The 23,081-nt window shown below is 45.0% G+C and overlaps 1 protein-coding gene across 3 annotated transcripts in view; it reads right to left on the bottom strand.

Annotated features, from left to right (window-relative positions):
* Positions 1–23,081, bottom strand: part of DNAH9 (dynein axonemal heavy chain 9) — a 313,471-nt gene that overhangs the window by 93,250 nt on the left and 197,140 nt on the right. For all 3 annotated transcript variants that reach the window (XM_045083402.1, XM_045083401.1, XM_004760150.2), the window contains 5 exons: positions 19,478–19,620; positions 18,945–19,106; positions 18,506–18,739; positions 9,486–9,746; positions 1,971–2,396 (listed from right to left, as the gene is read on the bottom strand). In XM_045083402.1, the coding sequence (XP_044939337.1) occupies positions 1,971–2,396; positions 9,486–9,746; positions 18,506–18,739; positions 18,945–19,106; positions 19,478–19,620 (1,226 nt within the window). The remainder of the gene's footprint in view (positions 1–1,970; positions 2,397–9,485; positions 9,747–18,505; positions 18,740–18,944; positions 19,107–19,477; positions 19,621–23,081) is intronic.

Here is a 23,081-nt window from a genome sequence, read left to right as displayed (position 1 = left end):
CCCATCCAAAATATACTATGCAGATATAATGCCAGTATTCCTGTTTTTAGATCTTTGATAATCTGTTTGGGAATATGCTTTAAAAAAAAAAAAAAACAACTTTAGCTTGGATATAATGTTCTTTACTTGGAAGTATCGTAAAATCCTGAAAATAAGGCTGGGGGACAGGAGGAGCTGGCAATGGCCTCAGTGTCCTAGAGGGAGGAATGTCCTTGCCTGGGGTGGCCCTCATGTTAGGGGTGGGAGTGTCATTAGCGTCTGTTAGTGTCTGTCATTAGTGGGGGAGTGTCCCAAAGTGTTAGGACGCTGAAAGGCACGTGGATAAACAAAGGAGGGAGAGGAGGATGTTAAAAGCTAGAATACATTTTTTTTTTTCAAAAAAAAAATTTTTTTTTTGGCAGAAAAGAAGTGTCTTCTTAAGGTAGCCAAGTATTTGAAAGAAGTGCTTGTTGCTTTCACAGGTTGACTGGGCCCATCATGGGAATGTTGGCTAGTGAAAAGTTATAAACATTTTGAAAACATTCCCTTTGCACCAAATGTTCCTTTAGTTAAAATAACTTGAGTGAAAAAAAAAAAAAAAGAAAACCAACTTTGAACATGCAGTTCTAACATTTTTCTGGGAGAGACTGTAGAATATGGAAATTCTCAGGAGGCTTACTCCCTTCAGAATCAGCCGTGGGGGTGTTCTGGTGTTCGGGTCTGGGTGTTCTTTGAAGAAGGCCATTGTTAAGGTGATTATCATCCATTTTAAGGAGATGGCCCCTGAATGTCTGGATTTATAAAGCCAACATACTGAGCGATTAGCTGCTTTGCCCAGGTTTCTTTTCCTTTTTTCCTTTTTTAAAATTTTATTTTTTTTCCAGTGTTCCAAAATTCACTGCTTATGCGCCACACCCAGTGCTCCGTACAATACGTGCCCTCCTTAATACGCACCAAGTTTCTTTTCTTGAGAAAGAGATCGGTGGCAAGGTTCTTTGAATGAGCGCTTTCAGCCATGGAATTTAATCTAGCAATTAATACGCCCGCGTCATGTGAAGTGGACGGCACATCTGCAATTTACTTCTCACCATCTGTAAAGCCCCTTTTACCATCACGACAGATTTGCCCCAAGGATCCTATTTGCCTGGAATGTGTGCGTAGAGAGGAAAGATCCAGGAAGTGTTTCGGATTGAACTCGATCCTAGGAGTGACCAATCACCTGAGCTGGAGCACGCCTGTGGGAGCACATGTAGGGAGGAGGAGGAGGGAGAGCTGAGGAGGGGTAGCCATGGTCGTCGTGACGTGGCAGTGGCCTTAGCTCCATGTGGACTACGGGAGGGCTCTGTGAGGACACTCTCCCTGGTCATCACTGTGGTCTCAATAAGCCAGAGGTTACTGTGTCCATTTTACTTCGGGAAACGGAAGTGTGGGCATTTTAAAGACCTTTCTAGAGGTCAGACAGCTGTAAAGGGGACACCCTAGAATGGAATTTCAGCGGCTCTCCCGTCCTCAGGGATTCCGATTTCTACCTTTGATTGCGTGCATTTTTAAGGGCAAAGGTGAGGTTCAAGGGGGAACTCTCTCTCAAACAGGTGCAAACCCAGATCTCCCCAGCCCCCAGTCTGGAGAGAGGCAGATCTGCTCAAGACATCACCCAGAGGTAGTCAAAGCTACCGACCCTCACCGTTTTACACTTACGGTCAAGGGACCGTCCCCCCAACCACAAGGTGCTGCTTGGTTCTGAAAGCTTCCATAGAACAGCGCAGACCACATATGGTCTGCAGGATCCGTCTGTATTTGAGGAGACACAGGATTTGAGGAAAAGCAAAGGGGACTTCAGTTGAAAAGCCAGGAGCTTCGGCATCTCACTTTGGTTTTCCCGCCTCTTTTTCAAAATCGGGACCCTCGGGCGCTGGGACACGGGGGCGCATGCGGTTTCCCCCAGAGACTGCCGGGTGGAATGGGGGAGGAGGGGCCACGGCCTCACTCACCGCGATTTTGGTTTTTATAGCCACCAGCTTCTCCTGGGCGGCGGCGAGGTCCGCGGTGGCTCTGCTCAGTGCCTGGCGCTTGGGCTCCACGTCGCAGAAGACCTCGTAGAAGCGCACGATGTTGATGACCCAGGAGCAGAGCCCCGCGGCCGCGGACGACTTGGTGGCCACGAGCTCGGGCTTGAACTCGGGGTCCTGCAGGTACGGCCTGATGGCCTTGAGGCAGCTCTCGGGGATGTTCTCCTTGTCGAAGTTGACGAGGGAGTCCAGGAAGCCGTCCACTTTGGCCATGGTGACCTTGGCGGCCTTCCAGCTCCGGTCCTTGGGCACGCGGCCCCCGCGGGCCGTGAGGGTCATCACCGCCGCAGTGACGTTGCTGACAGCCGGAGGCGGCGCCCCAAACGACTTCAGCTCGGTCAGGTTGGTCTGCAGAGAGAGGAGGAGGTGCTTAGGGACAAACGATCGTGGTTCCTTTGTCCTCCGCTGCTAATGGATTTGGGCTCCAGGACGATCGTTCTGAAAGGGCTGCTTTGAAGCCCGCGGAGCTCTCCGAGTTTTAAATGTCATGACTCATCCGAAGGAAACCAAAGCTACCCCCCAGGGGCTTCAGACCCCTGCCAAGGGCCAGCCGAGACTCAGCTCGTTTGTTCAGTTCTGGAACGCCACTCACAGCCTATTAGAAACACACAATTATTTCACATTCGACAGTAAAATAGAAGGATGCCAGCATTCTCTGAAATAGGCAGCACGCTATGAATAAAAGATAAGGTTATTATAAATTAATTTCCCATCTTGGATTGGAGAGACTAGCCCTGTAACCCAACAAATTTCATTTTTCTTTAATTAAAGAGCTTTGTTCCATGAGCTTATTCTAACTACACTTGACTGTCCGGATGGCAAGGTGACATTTTCCACTGGGAAATAATTCGGACCTAAAGCTGAGCACAATCACTGCGCCCGCTTCAAGGTGGGGTCGTCCTCTGCTCCAAGCATCACTTGCACCAGAAAGATATGGCCGAACGGCCTTGGCAAGTCATTTCCACTCTCCCGGCCTCTGTGTGTCCATCTGTAAATTGGGAGCAGGGGTGTGCCCTCATCTGTGAGAGAAGCTGTGTCTGTGACGTTGATTTAAGGTTTGTCATGACCACGTGTGAGAAGCCTATGACCCCAGAAGCACTTGTTTTGGGTGGAAGGGGGGGGGGAGTCTTGATTTGGAAGATGTGCCAAATTCATTTCCAGCCCAAGAGGGCCTGGAAATCTACAAACGGCGAGGGGGAGGGATTACTTCTTGCTCTTAATGAAAGCACGTGGGAGGACGATCTCTGCTTCTGACACCATTTTCACATTTGGTCACGAAAACTCATCAGAGGCGGGGATGGAAGGGTGGCATACATGTGGGGGGTGGCCTCCCCTGGGGGCAGAGTCAGGACGTAGAATCAGGAACAAAACCCCACGATTTTAAACCAGTGTTGAGTTCAGCCTGCTCAGCGTCCGGAAATAAGCAACCATAAAAACGTACAGAGTTGAAAGGGACTCCTGCGACCCAGATATGTCGCTGTTAATGCTTCCATGTAGTTCCTTCCAGTCTTTTTTTTAATATTCGTATCTCTCGATAAATTACCCACAGCCTTTTTGGTAGCAGTGACAGAAGACCCAGCTCAAGAACAAAGAGGACTTTCTGGTTCCAGTATCTGAGGGCGATGAGCTGGGAGCTGGCTGGAGGGACGAGCAGGACCTGTGTTTGTGTTTCTTTCTTTTTTTTTTTCTTAAAGATTTTATTTATTTATTTATTTCACAGACAGAGATGACAAGTAGGCAGAGAGGCAGGCAGAGAGAGGAGGAAGCAGGCTTCCTGTTGAGCAGACAGCCCGATGCGGGACTCAATCCCAGGACGCTGGGATCATGACCTGAGCCGAAGGCAGAGGCTTTAACCCACTGAGCCACCCAGGTGCTCTATTTGTCTTTCTTTCTTTCTTTCTTTCTTTCTTTCTTTCTTTCTTTTTTTTAAAGATTTATTTATTGATGTACAGAGATCACAAGTAGGCAGAGAGACAGGCAGAGAGAGAGGGGGAAGCAGGCTCCCTGCTGAGCGGAGAGCCTGATGTGGGGCTCGATACCAGGACCCTGGGATCATGACCTGAGCCGAAGGCAAAGGCTTTAACCCACCGTGCCTCCCAGGTGACCCAGGACCTGTGTTTTGAGTGCCTGTGGGCTCTCTGGATCGTCTCTTGTTTCTGCTGCTCCATGCGTGCACTTCTGTTTTGCACAGCATCTTCTTGTGTTGCAAGGCCTTCGACCTACCCCTCTGCCCTCACCTTGTGTCATTGTCTCTGTCACTATGCTCTAGCCATGGTCTCCTCCTTCTAGTGCATCGATTGCCAAGCTCATCCCCACTTCCAGACCCCTGCCTGGAACGTTTTTTGCTAAGCTACTTGCCTGGCTTATCCCTTCTCATCTGTCAGGATCTCAATTCAGAATTCAGACACTGCCCACTGAGAAGGACTTCCCCGTCAGCTTCCCCTTCCCATCATTTCCCATCAGCTCCTTGATGATCTGCAGACAACTTGGGGCTATCAGAATTGGTCACCACCTTTTCTTTATTGAATTTCTATATCCTCCTCAGTCTTGTTAACCACAGTTGCCCCAGGGCCTAGAACAGAACTAAGCATACAGCAGGTGCTCATCAACATGGGTGTCCAACAATCACCTGGAATGAAAGGGGGTCAGCTGTTCAAGGTCATGGTCATGGCTTTGCAACCGGAAGAGGAGACCTTTCCTCCAGTGCCAGTGGAAATAAAGATGTCCTGGGAGGGTGCGCCTGGTGGCTCAGTCAGTTAAAGGGCAATCTGACCCCTGGTTACGGCTCAGGTCGTGATGTCAGGGTCCTGGGACAGCCGTGCGTCAGGCTCCTTGCTCAGCAGGGAGGCCACTTCAGATGCTCTCTCTCCCTCTCCCTCTGCCCTGCCCGCCCCAATCGGTCTTTTAAAAAATGTCCTGGGAAATGATCTCGGTTAGTTAGGCGGGGCTCCTGTAGCTAATCACTGCAAGGCAGGTGGTTACGGTTCTTCTAAGAGGAACACAGGACGGAAGACACAGTTCTAGGAAGGAAGGTGGGATTGTGAGCGAGTCAACAGCAGGCATGCTTGGTTTCTCCACTCCACTCCTGCCATCAGGCTCGTGCTCTCCCTGCTGCCTAGACCTGCTCTTCTCCAAGTTTTTACTCAAATTTCTCCTTCTCTGTAGAGTGGGGTTGGGAGGGTGGCAGGGGTGGGGGGAAGGAGAGCCGGTCAGGATCAAAGCTCCAGGGAGGATCTAGAACCACAGCGGGGCAGTTTGAGTTCATTCTAACATCAAGGGAAAGCCACTGGAGGGTTTTGGGCAGGGAGTGAAATGATGTGGTTTTGCTCGGAGACCTTTTAGCGGCTGGCCCCACTGCAGCCAAGCAGGCCGCACAGTTGTTGGGGTAGGAGACTGAGCCAGCCCAGAACCAGGGCTCTGAACAGTGGAGATGTGATAGGTGATTGGGTTTGGGACATATATAGGAGCTAGTGTAGGCAAAAGTTTGAAAAAGAGGCATGAGAGAACATGGCTCCTCTGCTCAAATAGAATTTTTAAAGTCAACGTACCACTGGGGGACAAGCCACAACTGACGTTAAACATTCAATTCCTGGAAACCTTTCCACAAATGTACCATGTGGATAAGGTTTGCAGGGCATTCTTCTACATGAATCTTCGTGAAAATCTTAGACAAGCTCTTTGGGAGTGGATCTGCTGGGTCAAAGGGCAGGGCACATCTTTAGTGTCCTTTGTACACACTACCCGCCTCCCCAGAAATTCCCATTCTAGTTCTCAGTGTCTGAGAAAGTTTTCGTTCGCCCCTGTTCAGCAACAGTCACATTATTTAAAAAAAAATTTTTTTTTTTTCCCAATTTGACAGGTTGAAAAGGGGATAACATCAGTTTAATTCATATATGGGCATATACATATTTACTGGCGATACTAAATGTATTTTTTTCATGTTTTTAAGCAATTTGGGTTTCTTGTTTTGTGAACTGTTGGGTATTGACCTTTGCCTACATTTCTACTGCGCTGTTTTATCTTTTTATTTTTGATTGCTGCGTGAGTTGTTAGTCGGGGTAGCTGCAGGCCAAACAGATGGTACAACACACCGGCTAATTTGAGGGGCATTAATGAAAGGAATTCTTTATAAAGGGATAATGCCTTACCCTGGGCTAGTAGCATGGGCTGAGCGGGGCCGGGGTGTCTCCATTTCTATCCCCGGAAGCTGTGGTCGGGCCAGAGAGAAGAGAGGGAAGGAGAGGAACCGGGAGAGAGAGGAAGAGAGGAAGGGAGAAGGAGGGAGAGAACATCGGTGGAGGGAACCGGACGGGAGCTGTGCTTTTCAGCAGCGGGCAGGTCCCTGGGACCAAAGGAATCGACACGTTCATCTCCCTCCTCCAGTCCCCTACCAGGACCGGAAGCAGGAGGTCAAGGGAGAGCGTCGGGGCCACCCGAGCCAGCCTCCTGGGTCACAGAGAAAACAGAATGGGGAAGGACCAGGAGTAAATGGGACGGGGGACCAATGCTGAGCTTCCAGCGCAGTTTACAGGAGGTTTTCCATACGAAGGGTATTAGCTCCTTTCTTTTTAAAATTAAAAAATCTTGTTTATAATATTGTGTGGTATATAAAGATTTACTTTTCATGGAGACAAATTTAATAATCCTTTTCCAGATGATACCGTGATTATCATCCTTTGTTTCTCTGTTCAGAGGGTCTTTCACATATATTAAAATTGATCCTAACTTATCATTTTTTTAGTTATTTTATAAATTCATTTTTTTCTTATTGTTAACTGTTTTACAAGGTAACACTGTCCTTTTATTAAAAGACTTAATAAAAGTTATTTTTATTAAAAGAATACTTATTATGAGATATTTGGCAAAGATAAAGGTGAAAGCAGGAAACACTCATAATATTACTACCCAGAGATAAATGTTACATATACACCTCTAGGTCATATATAGACATGTCATATGTATACCCACATATATACACACACACCATATGTATACACACAGCACACATACACACCACACACACGTATACACACATACATGTACACACACATATCACACATATATCACATATACCATATACAACACACAACACATATATACACACATCAGATGCATACACACGTACAAGTCACATATATCATATACACAATCACACACGCCATATATACATGTGTTATATATACACAAATTACATGTGTACACATGTTCACATCACTATATATACATCATATGTGCACAGATCATGTGTATGTGATTGTATTAACACACATCACATGTATACACAGGTGTATGCACACCTAGATGTCACACCCATGCACACATCACATATATGCACGTGTCATATATACACATCATACATGGACACATGCACACGTGACATAGAGACTAACAGACACAGAAGAAAGACTGTGAGTGGAGATATGTATGAACTTGAGTATACCGGAACGAGTATCTGGCTGATTCATGTATATACACATATACATACACAAACACAAATGTATGTTTATCAATCACTGTTTATCTACTTTTTGATCCTGATTTTCACAGAAAATTGATTCTGAAATTGTCCGTGTCATTATCTTTGTAGAACATCATTTTAACTGAATTATGTGGTTTTCTTTCCTTTTGATGAGCCACAATTTATTTTACCAACTCCATACAGTTGGATGTTTGAGTTATTAAATCTTTAACAGCTACTTAAATGATACGGACTTTTAAAGACATTAGACACAAATAAACCAAAAATCAAACTGGAGGTAACTTAGGTTTACATTTAACTTCAAAAATAACTTGAGAATTAGCAGACATCCTTGTAATAGTGAATCTTCCCAAAGACTTGGTATATGTATATATATTTGTTTATTCAAATTTTATGTTCTTCAACAAGGGTGTGCAGTTTTTCTATACATTGTTTCGGTGAATTTATATTCAGTTATTTGTATCTTGTGCTTTGATCGCTAATTTAAAATATCATATTTTCCAATGGGCTACTGCTGATATTAAGAAAGCTATAAATTTTTGTAAATTTTGTGATGGGCCCTTAACTCTTCCTTTTTATTATTATTTTTTCTATAACAGGTATTATAACGTTTACATGATGATTATTTTTCATTTATTATGGTTAGAAATTCTGGGACAACTTTTTTATTTTTAATAATAGTGACAGAGACCATTATTATGCTTTTTTTTTTTTATCTTAATGGGAACACCTTTAATGTTCTATCATTGGATAGGATATTTTGTCCTTGGATTGGGATTGATTGCCATCTGTTAGCTAAAAATGCAAATATCCTTGTATTCCTACTTTATTGAGAGTTTTAGTAAGCAGCGGATGCTGAATTGTGTTAAGTCCCCTTTTGACATCTCCCCAAATGACAATGAAGCTTTTCATTTTTGATCTAGAGTTGGGGATGGTTACCTGAATAATCTCACGTAGGGAAAACTTGCCAGTGGGTGGCATGGTGAATGTGATTTACTAGTGTTTTACACAGGTGTCTTACACCACTGTTCTTAAGTTAGAGTCATCTGAGGTTTTATTTCCTCGTGCTGTCTCTATCACTTTTAGTACCAGGCTCATCACATAACACAGTCCTTTAAGAAGTCCTTTCAGAGAGAAGTACGCTCAACTTGGAAACTCTAGGGTTTTCCAATATATTTTATCATAAAATGGGCTTTTTGTATTACTTGCTAATATTAAAAGTCAAACAACAGGGACTCTGAGTTGAGTGTGGAGCACGATGCAGGGCTCGATCCCAGGACCCTGAGCGCATGACCTTGAGCCGAAACGCCTGGTGAAGTGGAAAGGAGCAGCCTGTACTGTGTGTGGCGAGGGCATTCCTGTGGACCCAAGGATCCCTAGAATGTCCTTAAACCCTCCGCGTTCCCAGAACTCTGCTATTTCATGCCCACTTCAGGCTTTCCCATCATTTTCAAACTTCACAATCAATCTGTAGTTAATGCATGAAGAACCCCTGAATCAGAGCCGGGTAGTAAGTCTCTGCACACTTCGAGTCTCTGCCTTGGCAGTTCTTCTCACTTTTATAGCTAAACTGAAATAAATCCGGTGTAGCTTTTCCTTTCTTAGTGGAAATGGTTTTGTTTGCAATTTCATGGTCCTTTCCCCCCTACAAAGTTACTTAGAATTTTCTTTTTGTTCCCTATGTATTTTTTACAGTGAACTTATTTTTTTTACTGTACAGATAACATATAATGGCAATTGCATTATTAAAAATTACTCGTGGGGCACCTGGGTGGCTCAGTCAGTTAAGCGTCTGACTCTTGGTTTTGGCGGCTGGATTCTGAGCCTGAAACCCTCTACCTTTGCCCTTGGATCTCTCTGGGACACCAGGGTGCTGTGCTGTCTGGGTCACAGGAGCTCCCCCCACGCCCCCCAGGAGGGGTAAGCAGATGGGACAGATGGACACTGGATCCTCTCACCTTATTGAGGGTGTTGAGAGCCGCCTGGGCTGCCGTGAGCGCCGGCTCTGCCTTGGCCAGGTCCTCCTCACAGTCCTTCTGCTTCTGCTTCACCTCGAGCATGATGAGGGCCACTCTCCGCTCCTCCTCGTCGGCCATGGCCTTCTCTCTGCTCACCTTGTCTGTCTCCACGCCAACCACCTGAATCAGCTTGTCGGCGTCTTCATTCTTCTGCCTCAGCTCCCCCTCCTGCGCGGCCAGCCTGGCCTTCAGGCCATCCACCTGCCGCAGAGAGGCCCCGGGCTTAGCGGGAGCAATGGGGCTTTGGAGGGGATGGGGGGGGCCCCCTGGGGATCTGACCTCTCGGGGGGGAAAAATGACAACTCCTGATGGAAGGAAGGCGCAAAGCTGAGCTCTTCTCTTGAGCCAAGTGCCTTGACCCGGGAGAGGAGAGGGACCCTGGACTCCCTCTACAGTAGACGTCATAGAAGATTCTAAGCGACGCATGTCCTGACCTTTCTTTCTCCCTGATGCCCACAAGACGTAGGCTGCTTCTCATGGATATCGGAGCCCGCCTCTTATAGAACTCCGTGTGCCTCATGTCATAAAAATCAGTCATTATTTAATGGACATTGGCCAGTGTGAGGTATGCCGAGAACTGAGCAAGCGACTGAATGTGGGAACAGACAGTTGCCAAACTGTGTATAAACACAGAAATCTGACCCACAACCGTGACTCTCCTGGTGCCCGGGAGATCGGCCCATTATGTACCATCACTAGCTCAGGAAGCCAGTCTGCTGTCTCTAAGTCAGTCAGACAGGTAGGAAGTCAGACTCCCATCTCCGTAACAATCCAGGAAGGCAAACAATAAATAGCCTCTGTAACAATTAAGATTAAGAGCGGACCCTTTCCTTAACTTTTGTCCCAACTGCCAACTTAGGACTGACCAGAGAAGGTCAGACACGCTCCCCTATCTGATCACTTGGGCACCCAATCCTGGGGCACCTGCCACCAGCTTCCGCAGGCCCCTAGCCTCCATTGGACACACCCCATACCTCGCCTTTCTTCCCACCATGAAGCTCTCCCACCCCTCTGCCTGCCTGCCTTTGAGTCTCTGCCCAAACCCAGGTGCCGGGGGCTGACTCCCAGCTAGAGCGAGTTAGAGCGAGCTCTGAAGAGAGAGCAGTACCTTCTTCTTACTTGGTTGCTCTTAGTCTATTCCCACAATCCTTACGAGAGAGAGATGACCGTCAGAGAGAATTCCAGTGGCCAGACCAGAACCCAGCAGGGCTCTCCATCCAGCCTCTGGATTCATATGCATTTTGGAGGAAAGAATGAAGTGCTGGGAACATTAGCACGTAGGAACGGTCTATTTCTATGATCTGCTGTAGGAGGAATGGTTTTCTCTGTTTCAATCAGTCAAGTGGAGGGTGCTGCTTCTCACAGTGTGGTTCTGGGACCAGCAGCAGCAGCAGCAGCAGCAGCCCCTGGGAACTTGCTAGAAATGTAAACTCTCGGGCCCACTCCAGACCTACTGAATCAGGAATTCTGGACTGGGCCAGGCGATCTGTGTTTTTGTGGGCCCTCGTGGTGATAACAGAGGCCCTTCTCCAACCTCTGAGAGTCACTGGTCTGGTTTTATGGCCCTTTGACATGCAAAGAGAAGCCTCCTCAGATCTGGTTCTTTCTGGGAAGTAAAAAAAGCCACTTGTCTTTGCAATATGGCCCATAAACTTTACATTGCAGGATGACCTCCTGTGTCTCATTTTCCTGCAGCCCATTTCCATGCAGCAACCGAGGATGACTTCAGAGCTCCTGAAACATGCCAAGCAGATTGGAAAGCTTTATGATGCAAAATACAGAAGGGGAGAAAGAAAACAGAGGCCTAGATGCTGCCCAGTAATTCCCTTTTCATGGCAGATCAAAAGAGAAGAAAAGGAAGGCGGAGGGGTGGGGTGGTGGGGAGAGAGAATGCTCTTTAATTTTGTGTATTTGTGGGAACTGGAGACTTTTTGTTAACCTCAAATGAAGGCCTGCTCCCCAGAACGAGTCTTATATACCCGTGCCGGAAGGTTAATCTGTTTCTATCTCCCGTTGTTCAGCTCCAGGGAGTTATTTCTACAAGGACAAAGATGCAATTGTAAACCAAAATGATTGAACCACATAATCACCGCAGTCGGAACACACACCAGTAACTTTTTGTTCCTTTTTAAATCTTGGGAGACTTGAGAAAATTGGAGTGGGTTTTTTTTTTCCCCCCTTTGGTTTGTTTTTGTGGGTTTTTATTGTTGTTGTTTTTTGCCTGTTTGTTTGTTTTGCTGATTGCACATAGACTTCATGACCTAGGGTCCAAGGTAAATAATCACCAGCACTGTGAAGGGAGCTTTATGGCTCTTAAGCTGTGACAGGAGGGTCCGCCTGTCAGAACGAGGTATTCCCCACGTAGCTAAAGGGAGGGTGTGAGTCAGGCTCATTTTCTGGCTCTTCTGCCATAGAATGGTATGTTGAAAAAGGTCAAGTTAAAATTTCCTCTTCTCTTTTCCCGTATTCAAAGCATTCGAGCCCCTCTTTGGCTCTCTTCTCTTTAGACACGCCCCCCCCCCCGCCCCCGGATAGGAGGAACAAGAAGGACAATGTCACAGCCAGCAAAGGGAGTCTCTCCCCAGTCTTGCCAGCCCCATGAGTGTTTATTGGGGGGATAGGGGTTGTCAACTGAGTGGCGTGACAAGAGGCTGGTGGTGAGAGACGGTCCCTTCTTCAAGGATCAGGAACATGATACTAAAGAGAAAGGTTAAGCCTCCCAGGCCTTTCTCCTCAGAGCCACAGAAGGAGGAACCTGGGAAAACCCACAGCAACCCCCACTGAGCCAAGGTCTGGAAGCCCAGGGCTATTTTCCCTCTTCCTCTGAGTCCCTCTGCTCACCCACCATGTTCTCATATGAATTCACGCTTCACGTAGGTGCTCCTCTCAGATGGAGAGGGTTCCCATCTCTGGTGGACCCATGGTTATCTGCCTAATAACAACTTCTCAGCCCTGTTTCGGAAACAGAGTTTGAATTTCCTTTGGGGAGTTCTCCCTTCCCAGGTCCTCATAGTCTGGGTGGAGCTGATTCTAGTGGTTGTCCTTTGAACCTCGCTTGGCCAAGGAGAATATCCAAGTCCCAGAGAATGGTTCATGTGTGGGCAGAACGATGATCGGAAGAGGCCAGTCAGAGCCACTGACCATTTTCCCAGGAGCTTGGCAGAAAATCCTGGGAAAGGCGAACTCCTTCTTACAGGGGGGCTGCGAAGCAGACAGAATGTGATTCCGAGGTTGCCAGAGCTCAGGGGGGTCGCTTGCTTGAACAGGGATGTTTAGGGAGGATCTAGCTCCAGTCCTGTCCAGATTCAGCCCTGTCCCTGAATTTTCTTGGTTTTATTTGTTGTTGTTGTTCTTCGGTCTAAGCCAACTTCAGCTGGATTTTGGTTAGCTGCCAAATACATCATGTAATCTCAAAAAAAATTTTCTCTATCTCCTGTCTTTTCCTTCTTTCTTCTTCTACTTTTCTTTTTAATGCTAAGTGAACTTGAATTCTTTTTTTTTTTTTTTTTTCATTTGTAACTGAAAGAGTCCTGATGAATACATCATGGTGAATTATTGAACCATCAACTTCAGGTAGATTCGGTGGCCTGAGATTATTTGAAACCCCAGGATAAACCGAATTTAAGAGTCTCCAGACAGACAGACTTGGGGAGTAAATCTTATATGCAGGGAATTGGCAAAAATATGTAGGCCTTTTATGAACATTTCTTCAACCCAACAGCCCCTCTTCCTCATGAGCCAAATACGGAGTAGGGATGACAGTGGGTTCTGAAGATGCCAGAAGGAGACAGAGAGAGATCCCAAGTCAGAGTTGGGAGTTCTGACTGTGCCAAGAGAAGGAATGGAGGAGAAGGGACGCCAGCTGTGAAGCTCTCATCTGAGGCAGCAGCAAAGACAGACAAGGCTGCCCAAAGACCCAGCAGAACAGGCCACCGTCAGCAGAGCCAGTGAGAGCAAGAAGACCACAGCATGGGGCTTCACCACTGCCTCCTGAAGCCATGACCACCACCACTGCCCAGATGGGAAGGAGCAAAAGACCCTTCACAGGGAAACAGCCCGAAGTTAGATTTAGACTCTGAACCAACTGCCCTTCAGAGACTGAGTTTCTAACTTGAAGTGACCAAGGCAACCTGAAATGCAAGATTAGGAGGTTTCTACTTCTGGGGCGCCTGAGTGGCTCAGCTGGTTGAATGTCCAGCTTTTGGTTTCAGCTCAGGTCACGATCTCAGGATCATGGGATTGAGCTCTGTGTTGGGTTCCGCGCTCTGTGGGGAGTCTGCTTCCCCTCCCCCTGGCCCTCCCCCCGGCTTGTGCACTCACTCTCTCTCTCTCAAATAAATAATCTTTATAAGAAAAAGAACTTTTTATTCTTAAATGAAAAAGGCAGCTCTCTAGCTAAGTTAAATTCAGTTATAGAAAAATAAAGTTACGTTTATGTCCCCTTGAGTCTAAGCATGAAATAATGTCTAAAATTTATCAACTTGGGATGACCATACAATTATTAATTATTGTCATTCTCACCAGTCCAATTACTACTCCTAACACTGCTATTGTTGCTAAAGAAATCTGGAGTCCATCTGAGCCAGGGTTGTGAGATTCATTTAGCCACAAGATTATGAATCCCCCAAACTGTCCTATGTGAGTAGCAGGAATGATACCACATAATCCAAATCATTACCCTTATACCAAGATTATGAAAATATACTTAAGGCTTTTTCTATCTAAGGAACAATTTCAGATGAAAGGTTTACAACAGAGTTAGGAAGCCAAGACACCATTTTTATAAGAAGAATCATCCTTGTAACCATCCATGAGTATGAAATACATACCATGTCTACAGTATTGGGGAGCCCTTCCTCCAGCCCCATTCTGAGCTTGTAGGTGACTTTAGAAAGTGTTCGTTTGGTTGCCTCCCTGGCCGTTTGATCTACCCATATGGCCCTTTATCTACACGTTTATAGAACACCTACTATGAGCCAATGAATCCTGGTGTCTGCGCTTAAATGACTGCTGGTGGTGTGACATGACATATACAAGAGAAGAAATATAATTCGGGGATGGGACCTCAGAGATGGGAAGGCACAGCTTCTCAGAGCTTAGAAAGGGCTTCTGGGAGCAGGGGTAGCAAACCACATAGGTGTTGACAGAGACAAGCTGACAAGGGCAGGGGCGGATGTAAAAACCCAGAGACATGAACAGGCTGTGGAGATCTGGGACAATCACAACCAGTAAGAAGTGCTGGATGCTGGGGTGCGAGGGGGTAGATGCGGGGAGGAAAGGATGGCCCATGGGCAAAGATACAGTTTGAGAGTTCTAGAAAGTCCAGAGAATCTGCAATGTCGTGTCTAAAACATTAATGTCCACAGAAGAGAAGACTTAAGCTTGTGGATTGAGCAAAGATCCCTCCAACAGCAAAGATCTCTTCAATATCCCTCTGGTTTGGTAGCCGCCAGCCCCACCTAATGAATGGGCACCTAAAATGTGGCTTGTCCCAGTGGTGATGTTTTGTAAGTATAACCACACACAGTAGTTTTCGAAGACATGTAGAAAAAAAATACTTCATTGATAACGTTTTTATACATTGATTACCTGTTAAAATGATAAGATTTGGGATGTGTTGGGTTTAATAAACCTATTCTTAAAATATATGATGTAATTATGTAAGATTGAAATACACGGTCAGAATTAAATTCCTTTTATTCCTTTTACTTCCTTTGGTACAGCTACTAGAAAATTTAGTTTGCGTATATGACCAGTAGGATATTTCTATTGGATATTGCGTCTAGAATACAGTAGGGGGAACCATCTATTCATTCATTCATTCATTCATTCATTCAACAAACATTTAATGAGTGCCCACTTTGTCCAAGCACTGTTTTAGACACATCAGACACATCAGTGAACCAAACAGATAAAGATCCTGGTCCTAATGGAGGTTGTGTCCAACAGATGGGGATAGACACCACAAAAAAAAGATAACAAATAAGTAAATTGCATGTTGGTGGGGTAAGTGCTTTGGGAAAAAGATAAAGTAGAGCAGAATAAGGGACATGGGGGTGGTGTGGGGTTGCAACTGAAAATGGGGTCATCGGAGTAGGACTCACTGAGAAGGTGACATTTGAGCAAAGAGGAGGAGATGAGGCAGTGAGCCATGGGGTGAGAGAGGGAAGAACACCCGGGGAGAGGAAACAGCCAGTGCAAAGGCCTAGTGTTGTCTGAGGAGAGAGCACAGCAGTGGCACAGCCAGAGAGAGAGGAACGTTATGGACATAGGGTAGTGGGAGGTGAGGGCTGAGAGTCTGCAGGGTACCATGGCAGAGAAGCTTGGGGTGCCATTTTAACTAGGGAAATGGAAGCCATCTCGGGGTTTGGGGCAGAAAGGTGACATGCTCTGACTTAGGGTTTGAATGCATCATTCTGGCGACTCTGTGGATGATGTACCAAAGATGGGCAAAAGGAGCAGACAGATGAGCTAGAAAGGAGCTCTGGTTGCCTGGGTTAAGGATGCCAGTGGCCCAGATCAGGGGCGTGGAAGCACAGGAGGTGCACAGCACTAGGATTCTGGGCATATCTGAAGTTAGAGCCGACAGCGATTTTCTGATGTTTGGGCACAGGGCGTGTGACAGAAAGGAGAAGCATCAAGGACAACCCCAAGCTGATGGGCCACGTGAGAAATTGTTGGTGATGCAGGTTTGGGATGGGGGAGACATTGCGGAGTTCGATGTGTTGAAATCATCCAGGTAATAAGTGTCTAAATCAAGGCATTGAAAACGGGGATACAGCAAGAGGGGTACATTTTGAGACATATATATATGAAAGTAGAGGATTTGTTAATTCAACTGAGACAAGGAGAAGAATCTAAGGTAATTCCCTGATTTTTAGATAATTGGGTAGGTAGGTAAAAGCACATCTCATTGAAGTAGAGAATTTTGAAGGAGAAGAGACCAAGATTGATGCTGGGACTGGGGAGGCTCTTCCGCTAGCTACAGGCAGACAGAGCTGGGTTCACCTGGTACAACCAGTCTTCTACTGGGATGATCAATAATTCCCAGAGAACAGGTGAGGGGAGGGACAATGGGGGATGCTGGGGAGTCAGTGTTCTGAGGGCACCATAGGTTGGTGGTGGGAGACAGGTAGAGGAAGAAGTGACAGATGTTAAAGATAACTGGGAAGGACTGCATTCTGGGATTCTATCTCATGCTGTTTTCTAGAAGTTCAGAGATTGAGAGTACTGAAAAGTGTTGGGAGAGAAGATGCCATCTTTCTACAACAAAGGTACATGCCAGGTAAATGGCTAGGGCCTTGGCTGGGATTTGTGTCCCTGGGTCTGCCCAGAACTGTAGCTCTGGGAAGGGGTGTGGTCACGACAAAATGGACACAGAGGAGCGTCATGGACAATTGTTACACGTCACATGTGGACAAACACCAAGTCTGAACAGATCTCACCATGCCTGAGAGTAAAAAAAGTAAAAGAAGAAAAGGGTCTTTTCAGAAATACAGAACAAGGAAGGGAAAGGCATCCAGGAGACTAAGAAGAACACAGGTCTGAAGATGGCGCACGACCGGATCTAGACAATACATCGAGAAGGCTGTCTGCCATCATCGGTAGGATGGTGTCTGCGACAAAGTTGCAGGAAAACAGGCTGAAAAGAAAGCAATAGGATGTGTTGGAAGGAGAAAACGATGAGGTGAGGAAGGGTTGTTAGGATATTAAAAATGTAATAGCATAAGTAAAGTCGTCCCTGGAAACATAAGCAGAAGCCATATTACCCACTGTTAAATTAGATTTGTTGAAGGTAAACTTGAAAAGTTCTCCTAGAACCCAGAAGTGAAAAAAGCCAAAAGGATGAGATCAATGAGTGAGGACGTAGTAGATATAGGGCACAGAGAAGCCATCTGGCAAATCATTGCTCCTGGAGGAGAGGCCAGAGCAGATGAACAAAACCAGATAACAGAAGAAAAATGGCCCAAGCAGAAGAAACTCTATGTGAACAGATTGCAAGGGCTTACGGAATCCCACTAAATGAACTGAAATCCTCTCAACATATTGAAGCTATGATTCAAGAAACTAAAGTGGGGAGAGAGGACAAGTCAGAAGAAGCAAATTCGACAGTTATGCCAAAAACAAAACTCTGAAATGATGACAATGAGCAAAAGGCTTAGATCTCTGTAGGAACATGGGATGCCCAAGAATTAAGTTGATCACAATTTAGTTTAATGGTGCAAATGCAAGAAAACCACACCATGTTCACGAGAGGCTGGCTCTGCAGCCAGCAAACAGAGCACAGGAGGGGGCCATCAAGGGGCTGGCAATGTCTGATGGGCATGCGCAGGGGCAGAGAATGTGCTAGAATTGTCCTCCAATTCTCAAGGGAGGAGCAGGAAATTGAAACAAACTTGTTCCCTTTGGAAAAGTAAGTAGAAATATATTACAAGGACAGAACAACAGGGACCTCCTTTTGATGGCCAACCACAGAGGAATATATGAAGAAATGCAAGAAATGTGACAGGATTTAAGAAGTCAGGATCTGATGGTGCTTTGACAGATAATACAAAGAAATTTTAAAAAAAGAAAAACAAAACTGGTATAGTTCTGCAACTGTCTCTCCCAACCACTCATCTCTTTTGGTTCTGAAGACAGAAGGGAAGCCGGCCAGAGAGGAAAGGAAGGTAGGAGAAGAAAGGTAGGAGGAGAGTGGTAACAAGCAAGATTAAAGAGGTGCTCTGGAGGACTCCATCATCAGTACGTGGGAGCAGACCAGACCTAAAGCTCACAGTGGGCCCTTCTGCAGGGGGAGCTCAGCCTTAACTCCTGGAACAGTGTCTGATGACACCGAGGCCTCTGGAAAACCATACATGATTCTCAGGCCTGGACCATGATCCCTCCAGTTTCCTGGAATGGTGTGCTCCCACTCCCTCTCAGTGTCCAGAAGGCAGGGGCGAAGGAAGACCATCACCCACCTGGGCAGAGGTGCTGTGAAGCTTCAGCAGCCCGTTTTCGAGACGCGCTATTTTGGACTTGAGCTCTTTTCCATTTCTGTGCAGCAAGCTCTGGTAGAGTCTGATGAACTCCAGGAATGACTTGGGAGTTGTGTAGTTGTAGCGCTGTTCATTGGTCAGATAAGACTGAGACATCTGGTTGACACTCGTGTGGACAAAAGCCATGAACTTGCTAATTGACTGCTTGACTGTGGGCTGAAATTGAAAAGTGGAAAATAAAAAGACTGTCTGGATGTGAAGACGGAGGTGATGGCCTGCCCCACTCATGGCCTCATCCCATGGGAAGTTCTGTTCCACTAAGTCTATTCAAGCCCGAACTTGAACCCTGAAACTCTGGACATGGAATTCCTTGTACACCAGGTGGGCGGGACTTTGAGGAGCATCTCCTCTGCCCTCTCACCTCGATGCCTTCTGTGTTCTGCAAAAAGCGAAGGCTGACGGACTCCAGTGCTTGCCGAGGCCACTCGTGGAACCAGTCGATGGCCGTGCAGTTCACAATGGCTGGGAACTTCCTGCTGCGGACTCTCAGCTTGTTCCCCACGGGGGATAAACAGAGAGTCACCTGAGAAATTAGAGGGCGGGGAGAACCAAGAGGGCATCAGGGAGATACTCATAGTGAGGCAGATAGAGCTTTGGGTTATTTCCCAGAAAGTCAGGAAAAAAATCCAACAGAGGAAGAAGAAAATCTGTCAATACTAGCCAGGCTTCTAGCCAAGAAATTAAGAAAGCTGGGACTGCATGAGCCAAGGGAGAGGCTATTGCCCTTGAAGCAGATAAGGGCAGCCTTGCAAAATTGCTCAGGTGAAGAAGGGCACTCCACCCTCCCTGCCCACTCCCAGTATAATCTATGAGGGCAGCTTGTCCAAAATAACAGCAGAGGATCTCATGAACCATCTCTGGTCTGCCTATCCTGGGCAGTAAATCTTTCTATACCTTCAGTTGTCGTCGGACCCGATTTATAAAGAACTTCCAACAGTTTTCTCTGTTATCAACTAGACCTTGGCTCTTGACTTCATTCCTCACATTATTTATGATGTTTTCAACTTCATCATCAGAGTAGAGGTCTGGGATCTCTCCTGGGAGAAATGGAACACAGATGAGTGGCTTTGGCATCTCTCTGCATGATACAATAGAACGTGAGACGCTATCCAAACTTGGGACACAGGGCCTATGATTTTTTGGCCATGTCCCCCATGTCCCACCACTCTTGCTGGTGGAATTGGACAGACACTGTATATACTCCAAACTCAGTGCAGGTGGAGGCATGATACTTTAAAGAATGGAACAAGAGTACATGGCATTGGGGCGCCTGGGTAGCTCAGTGGATTAAGCTGCTGCCTTCGGCTCAGGTCATGATCTCAGTGTCCTGCGATCGAGCCCCACATTGGGCTCTTTGCTCAGCGGGGAGCCTGCTTCTCTCTCTCTCTCTCTCTCTGCCTGCCTCTCTGCCTACTTGTGATCTCTCTCTGTCAAATAAATAAATAAATAATCTAAAAAAAAAAAAAAAGAGTACATGGCATTCTTTTGTCCTGGGCTAGCAGCCCGTAACAGAAGAGCTCTCAATTCTTTACTTCTTTTACCTAAAACATTTATTTACTAACTACTGTTAGGATAAATTTTGCTTCTGAGGAGCTTAATATTTAGTAGGAGAAATAAAACAGATGTAAAATACTTATAATATAAATATAAGTGAAAGGAGCCATGAGAGAAAAACACATAAATCCATATATTGATGAAGAATGAGCTATCCCTTCCTACTGAAGAAGAAAGGGAGAGAGCATGAATGGTTTTGGGGAACCTAGTATATGATAAGTATGACATCTTAAAATCAATGGGGAAAATGAACATTTAATACAGGGTATTAGAAAAACTGGGATCTGGAAAAAAAATACTATGGTTGGATCCTTATATTCCATTACACAGTAGGATAAATTCCAAATGGATCAATAAAAAATAAACCCATAAAAATGGCAGAAGACAGGAGGGAAATATTTTGATAACCTCTGAATGGGGAAGGTCTTCCTAAGTATAACTCAAAATTGTTATGTTTTAAAAGAAAGATAAATTTGGTGCATCTAAATTCATACATTTTATGTAAAAATAAGAAATTTATAAAAAAAATAGAAAAAAATGGATTGGCGAAAACATAGGCAAAGTATAACAAAAGCAAACATGAAGGACCAATTATAATATGTTTCCAAAAGATGGCATACAAATGGCCAACACATACATGGAAAGGTGCTTAATGTAATTAATTATTAGGGAAATGCAAATGAAGATTACAATGAGATGTCACCTCACACCTTTTGGGATGGCTATTATCAAAAAGACAAGAGATAGTAGGTGTTGATGAGGATGTGGAGAAAAGTAACCCCTGTGCACTGTTGGTGGAAGTGTAAACTGGTACAGCCACTATGGAAAACAGTATGGAGGCTCCCAAAGAAATTAAAGATAGAACAAGTACAGGTGATCCAGCAATTCCACTTCTGGGTATATATTTGAAAGAAAAAAACCCAGATCTTGGAAATATCCATACTCCTCTGGTCATTACAGCATTATTCACAATACCTACAACATTAAAAAACGGCCTAAGCATACATCAACAGATGAATGGATCAAATAAATGTGACATATATAAAGGAGTATTATATCCAGGCTTTAAAAAAGGAAATCCTGCCATTTGCAGTAACAGAGTAGACTTGGAGGGCATTATGCTAAGTGAAATAAGCCACAGAGAAAGAAAAATACCGCATGGTATCACTTACATGTGGGATCCTAAAAACAAAACAAAACAAAAAAGCACCCCCAAACAAATGAAACTGAAACACAAAAAACAGCCAAATTCATAGAAACAGTATAAGAGGGTTCCCCTTTCTCCACATCCTCTCCAACACATGTTGTTTCCTGTCTTGCTAATTTTGGCCATTCCAACTGGTGTAAGGTGGTATCTCAATGTGGTTTTAATTCAAATCTCCCTGATGGCTAGTGATGATGAACATTTTTTCATGTGTCTGATAGCCATTTGTATGTCTTCATTGGAGAAGTGTCTAATACTGTTGGTAGGAATGCAAGCTGGTGCAGCCAATTTGGAGAACAGTGTGGAGAGTCCTTAAGAAATTAAAAATAGAGCTTCCCTATGACCCTGCAATTGCACTACTGGGTATTTACCCCAAAGATACAGATGTAGTGAAAAGAAAGGCCATCTGTACCCCAATGTTCATAGCAGCAATGGCCACGGTCACCAAACTGTGGAAAGAACCAAGATGCCCTTCAACAGACGAATGGATAAGGAAGATGTGGTCCATATACACTATGAAGTATGATGCCTCCGTCAGAAAGGATGAATACCCAACTTTTGTAGCAACATGGACGGGACTGGAAGAGATTATGCTGAGTGAAATAAGTCAAGCAGAGAGAGTCAATTATCATATGGTTTCACTTATTTGTGGAGCATAACAAATAACACGGAGGACATGGGGAGATGGAGAGGAGAAGGGAGTTGAGGGAAATTGGAGGGGAAGATGAACCATGAGAGACTGTGGACTCTGAAAAACAATCTAAAGGTTTTGAAGGGGTGGGGGGGTGGGAGGTTGGGGGAACCTGGTGGTGGGTATTATGGAGGGCAGGGATTACATGGAGCACTGGGTGTGGTGCATAAACAATGAATTCTGTTACACTGAAAAGAAATCAAATAAAAATAAATAAAAATTTAAAAAAAGGAATAAAATATTCATAGAAACAGAGTAGAAAGCGGTTGCTGGGGCTTGGGGGTTGAAGGAAACAGACAGAATATGATAAAAGGGCACAAACTTTTGGTTATAAGATGAATAAGGTCTTAGGATCTAATATATAACGTGGTGATTATAGCTGGTAACACTGTACTGTATAACTGAAATTTGCTAAGAGATTGAACTTAAATGTTCTCATCTAAAAATTTTTAAAAGGTGAAAAAAAGAAAATACATATTTTCTCCAATTATAGTTAAATAGCTAATCTCCTTAATATGTAAAGAAACTCTCCTCCATTAAAGGAAAAAGTTAGGGGTGCCTGGGTGGCTCAGTCAGTTAAGCAGCTGTCTTTGGCTTGGGTCATGATCCCAAGGTCCTAGGGTCCAGCCCCACATCAAGCTTCCCTGCTCAGTGGAGAGTCTGCTTCTCCCTCTCCCTCTGGCTGTTGCTCTGCTTACTTCTGCTCTCTCTCTGTCAAGTGGATAAATAAAATCTTTTAAAAAAATTAAAAAAATTTTTTTAAAAAGGAAAAATTAAATAATGCCATTTTAAGATATGGTGACGCATACAAAAAGAGAGCTCATGGTATAGGAAATACAAATATCTCTTAAATATATGAACAAATGCTTTACCTCACTTGTAGTAACAGAAATGTACATCAACACTATGTTTACTTTTTTGTTTGTACAAATGAGATTGGCAAACATATGAACACTCAACTTCACTCGTAGTAATAGAAGTGTACTTTGAAAAGTATGCCTAATTATAATTTTTTCAAGATTGGCAAAGTTCTGAAAGTTAAATAAAAT

Source organism: Mustela putorius, unplaced genomic scaffold (genome assembly GCF_011764305.1).
Source record: "Mustela putorius furo isolate JIRA1106 unplaced genomic scaffold, ASM1176430v1.1 tig00000695_pilon_pilon_pilon, whole genome shotgun sequence".
NCBI lineage: Eukaryota > Metazoa > Chordata > Mammalia > Carnivora > Mustelidae > Mustela > Mustela putorius.
The sequence above is the reverse complement of the archived record's forward strand: the minus strand, read 5'-3'. Positions and strand labels throughout refer to the sequence as shown.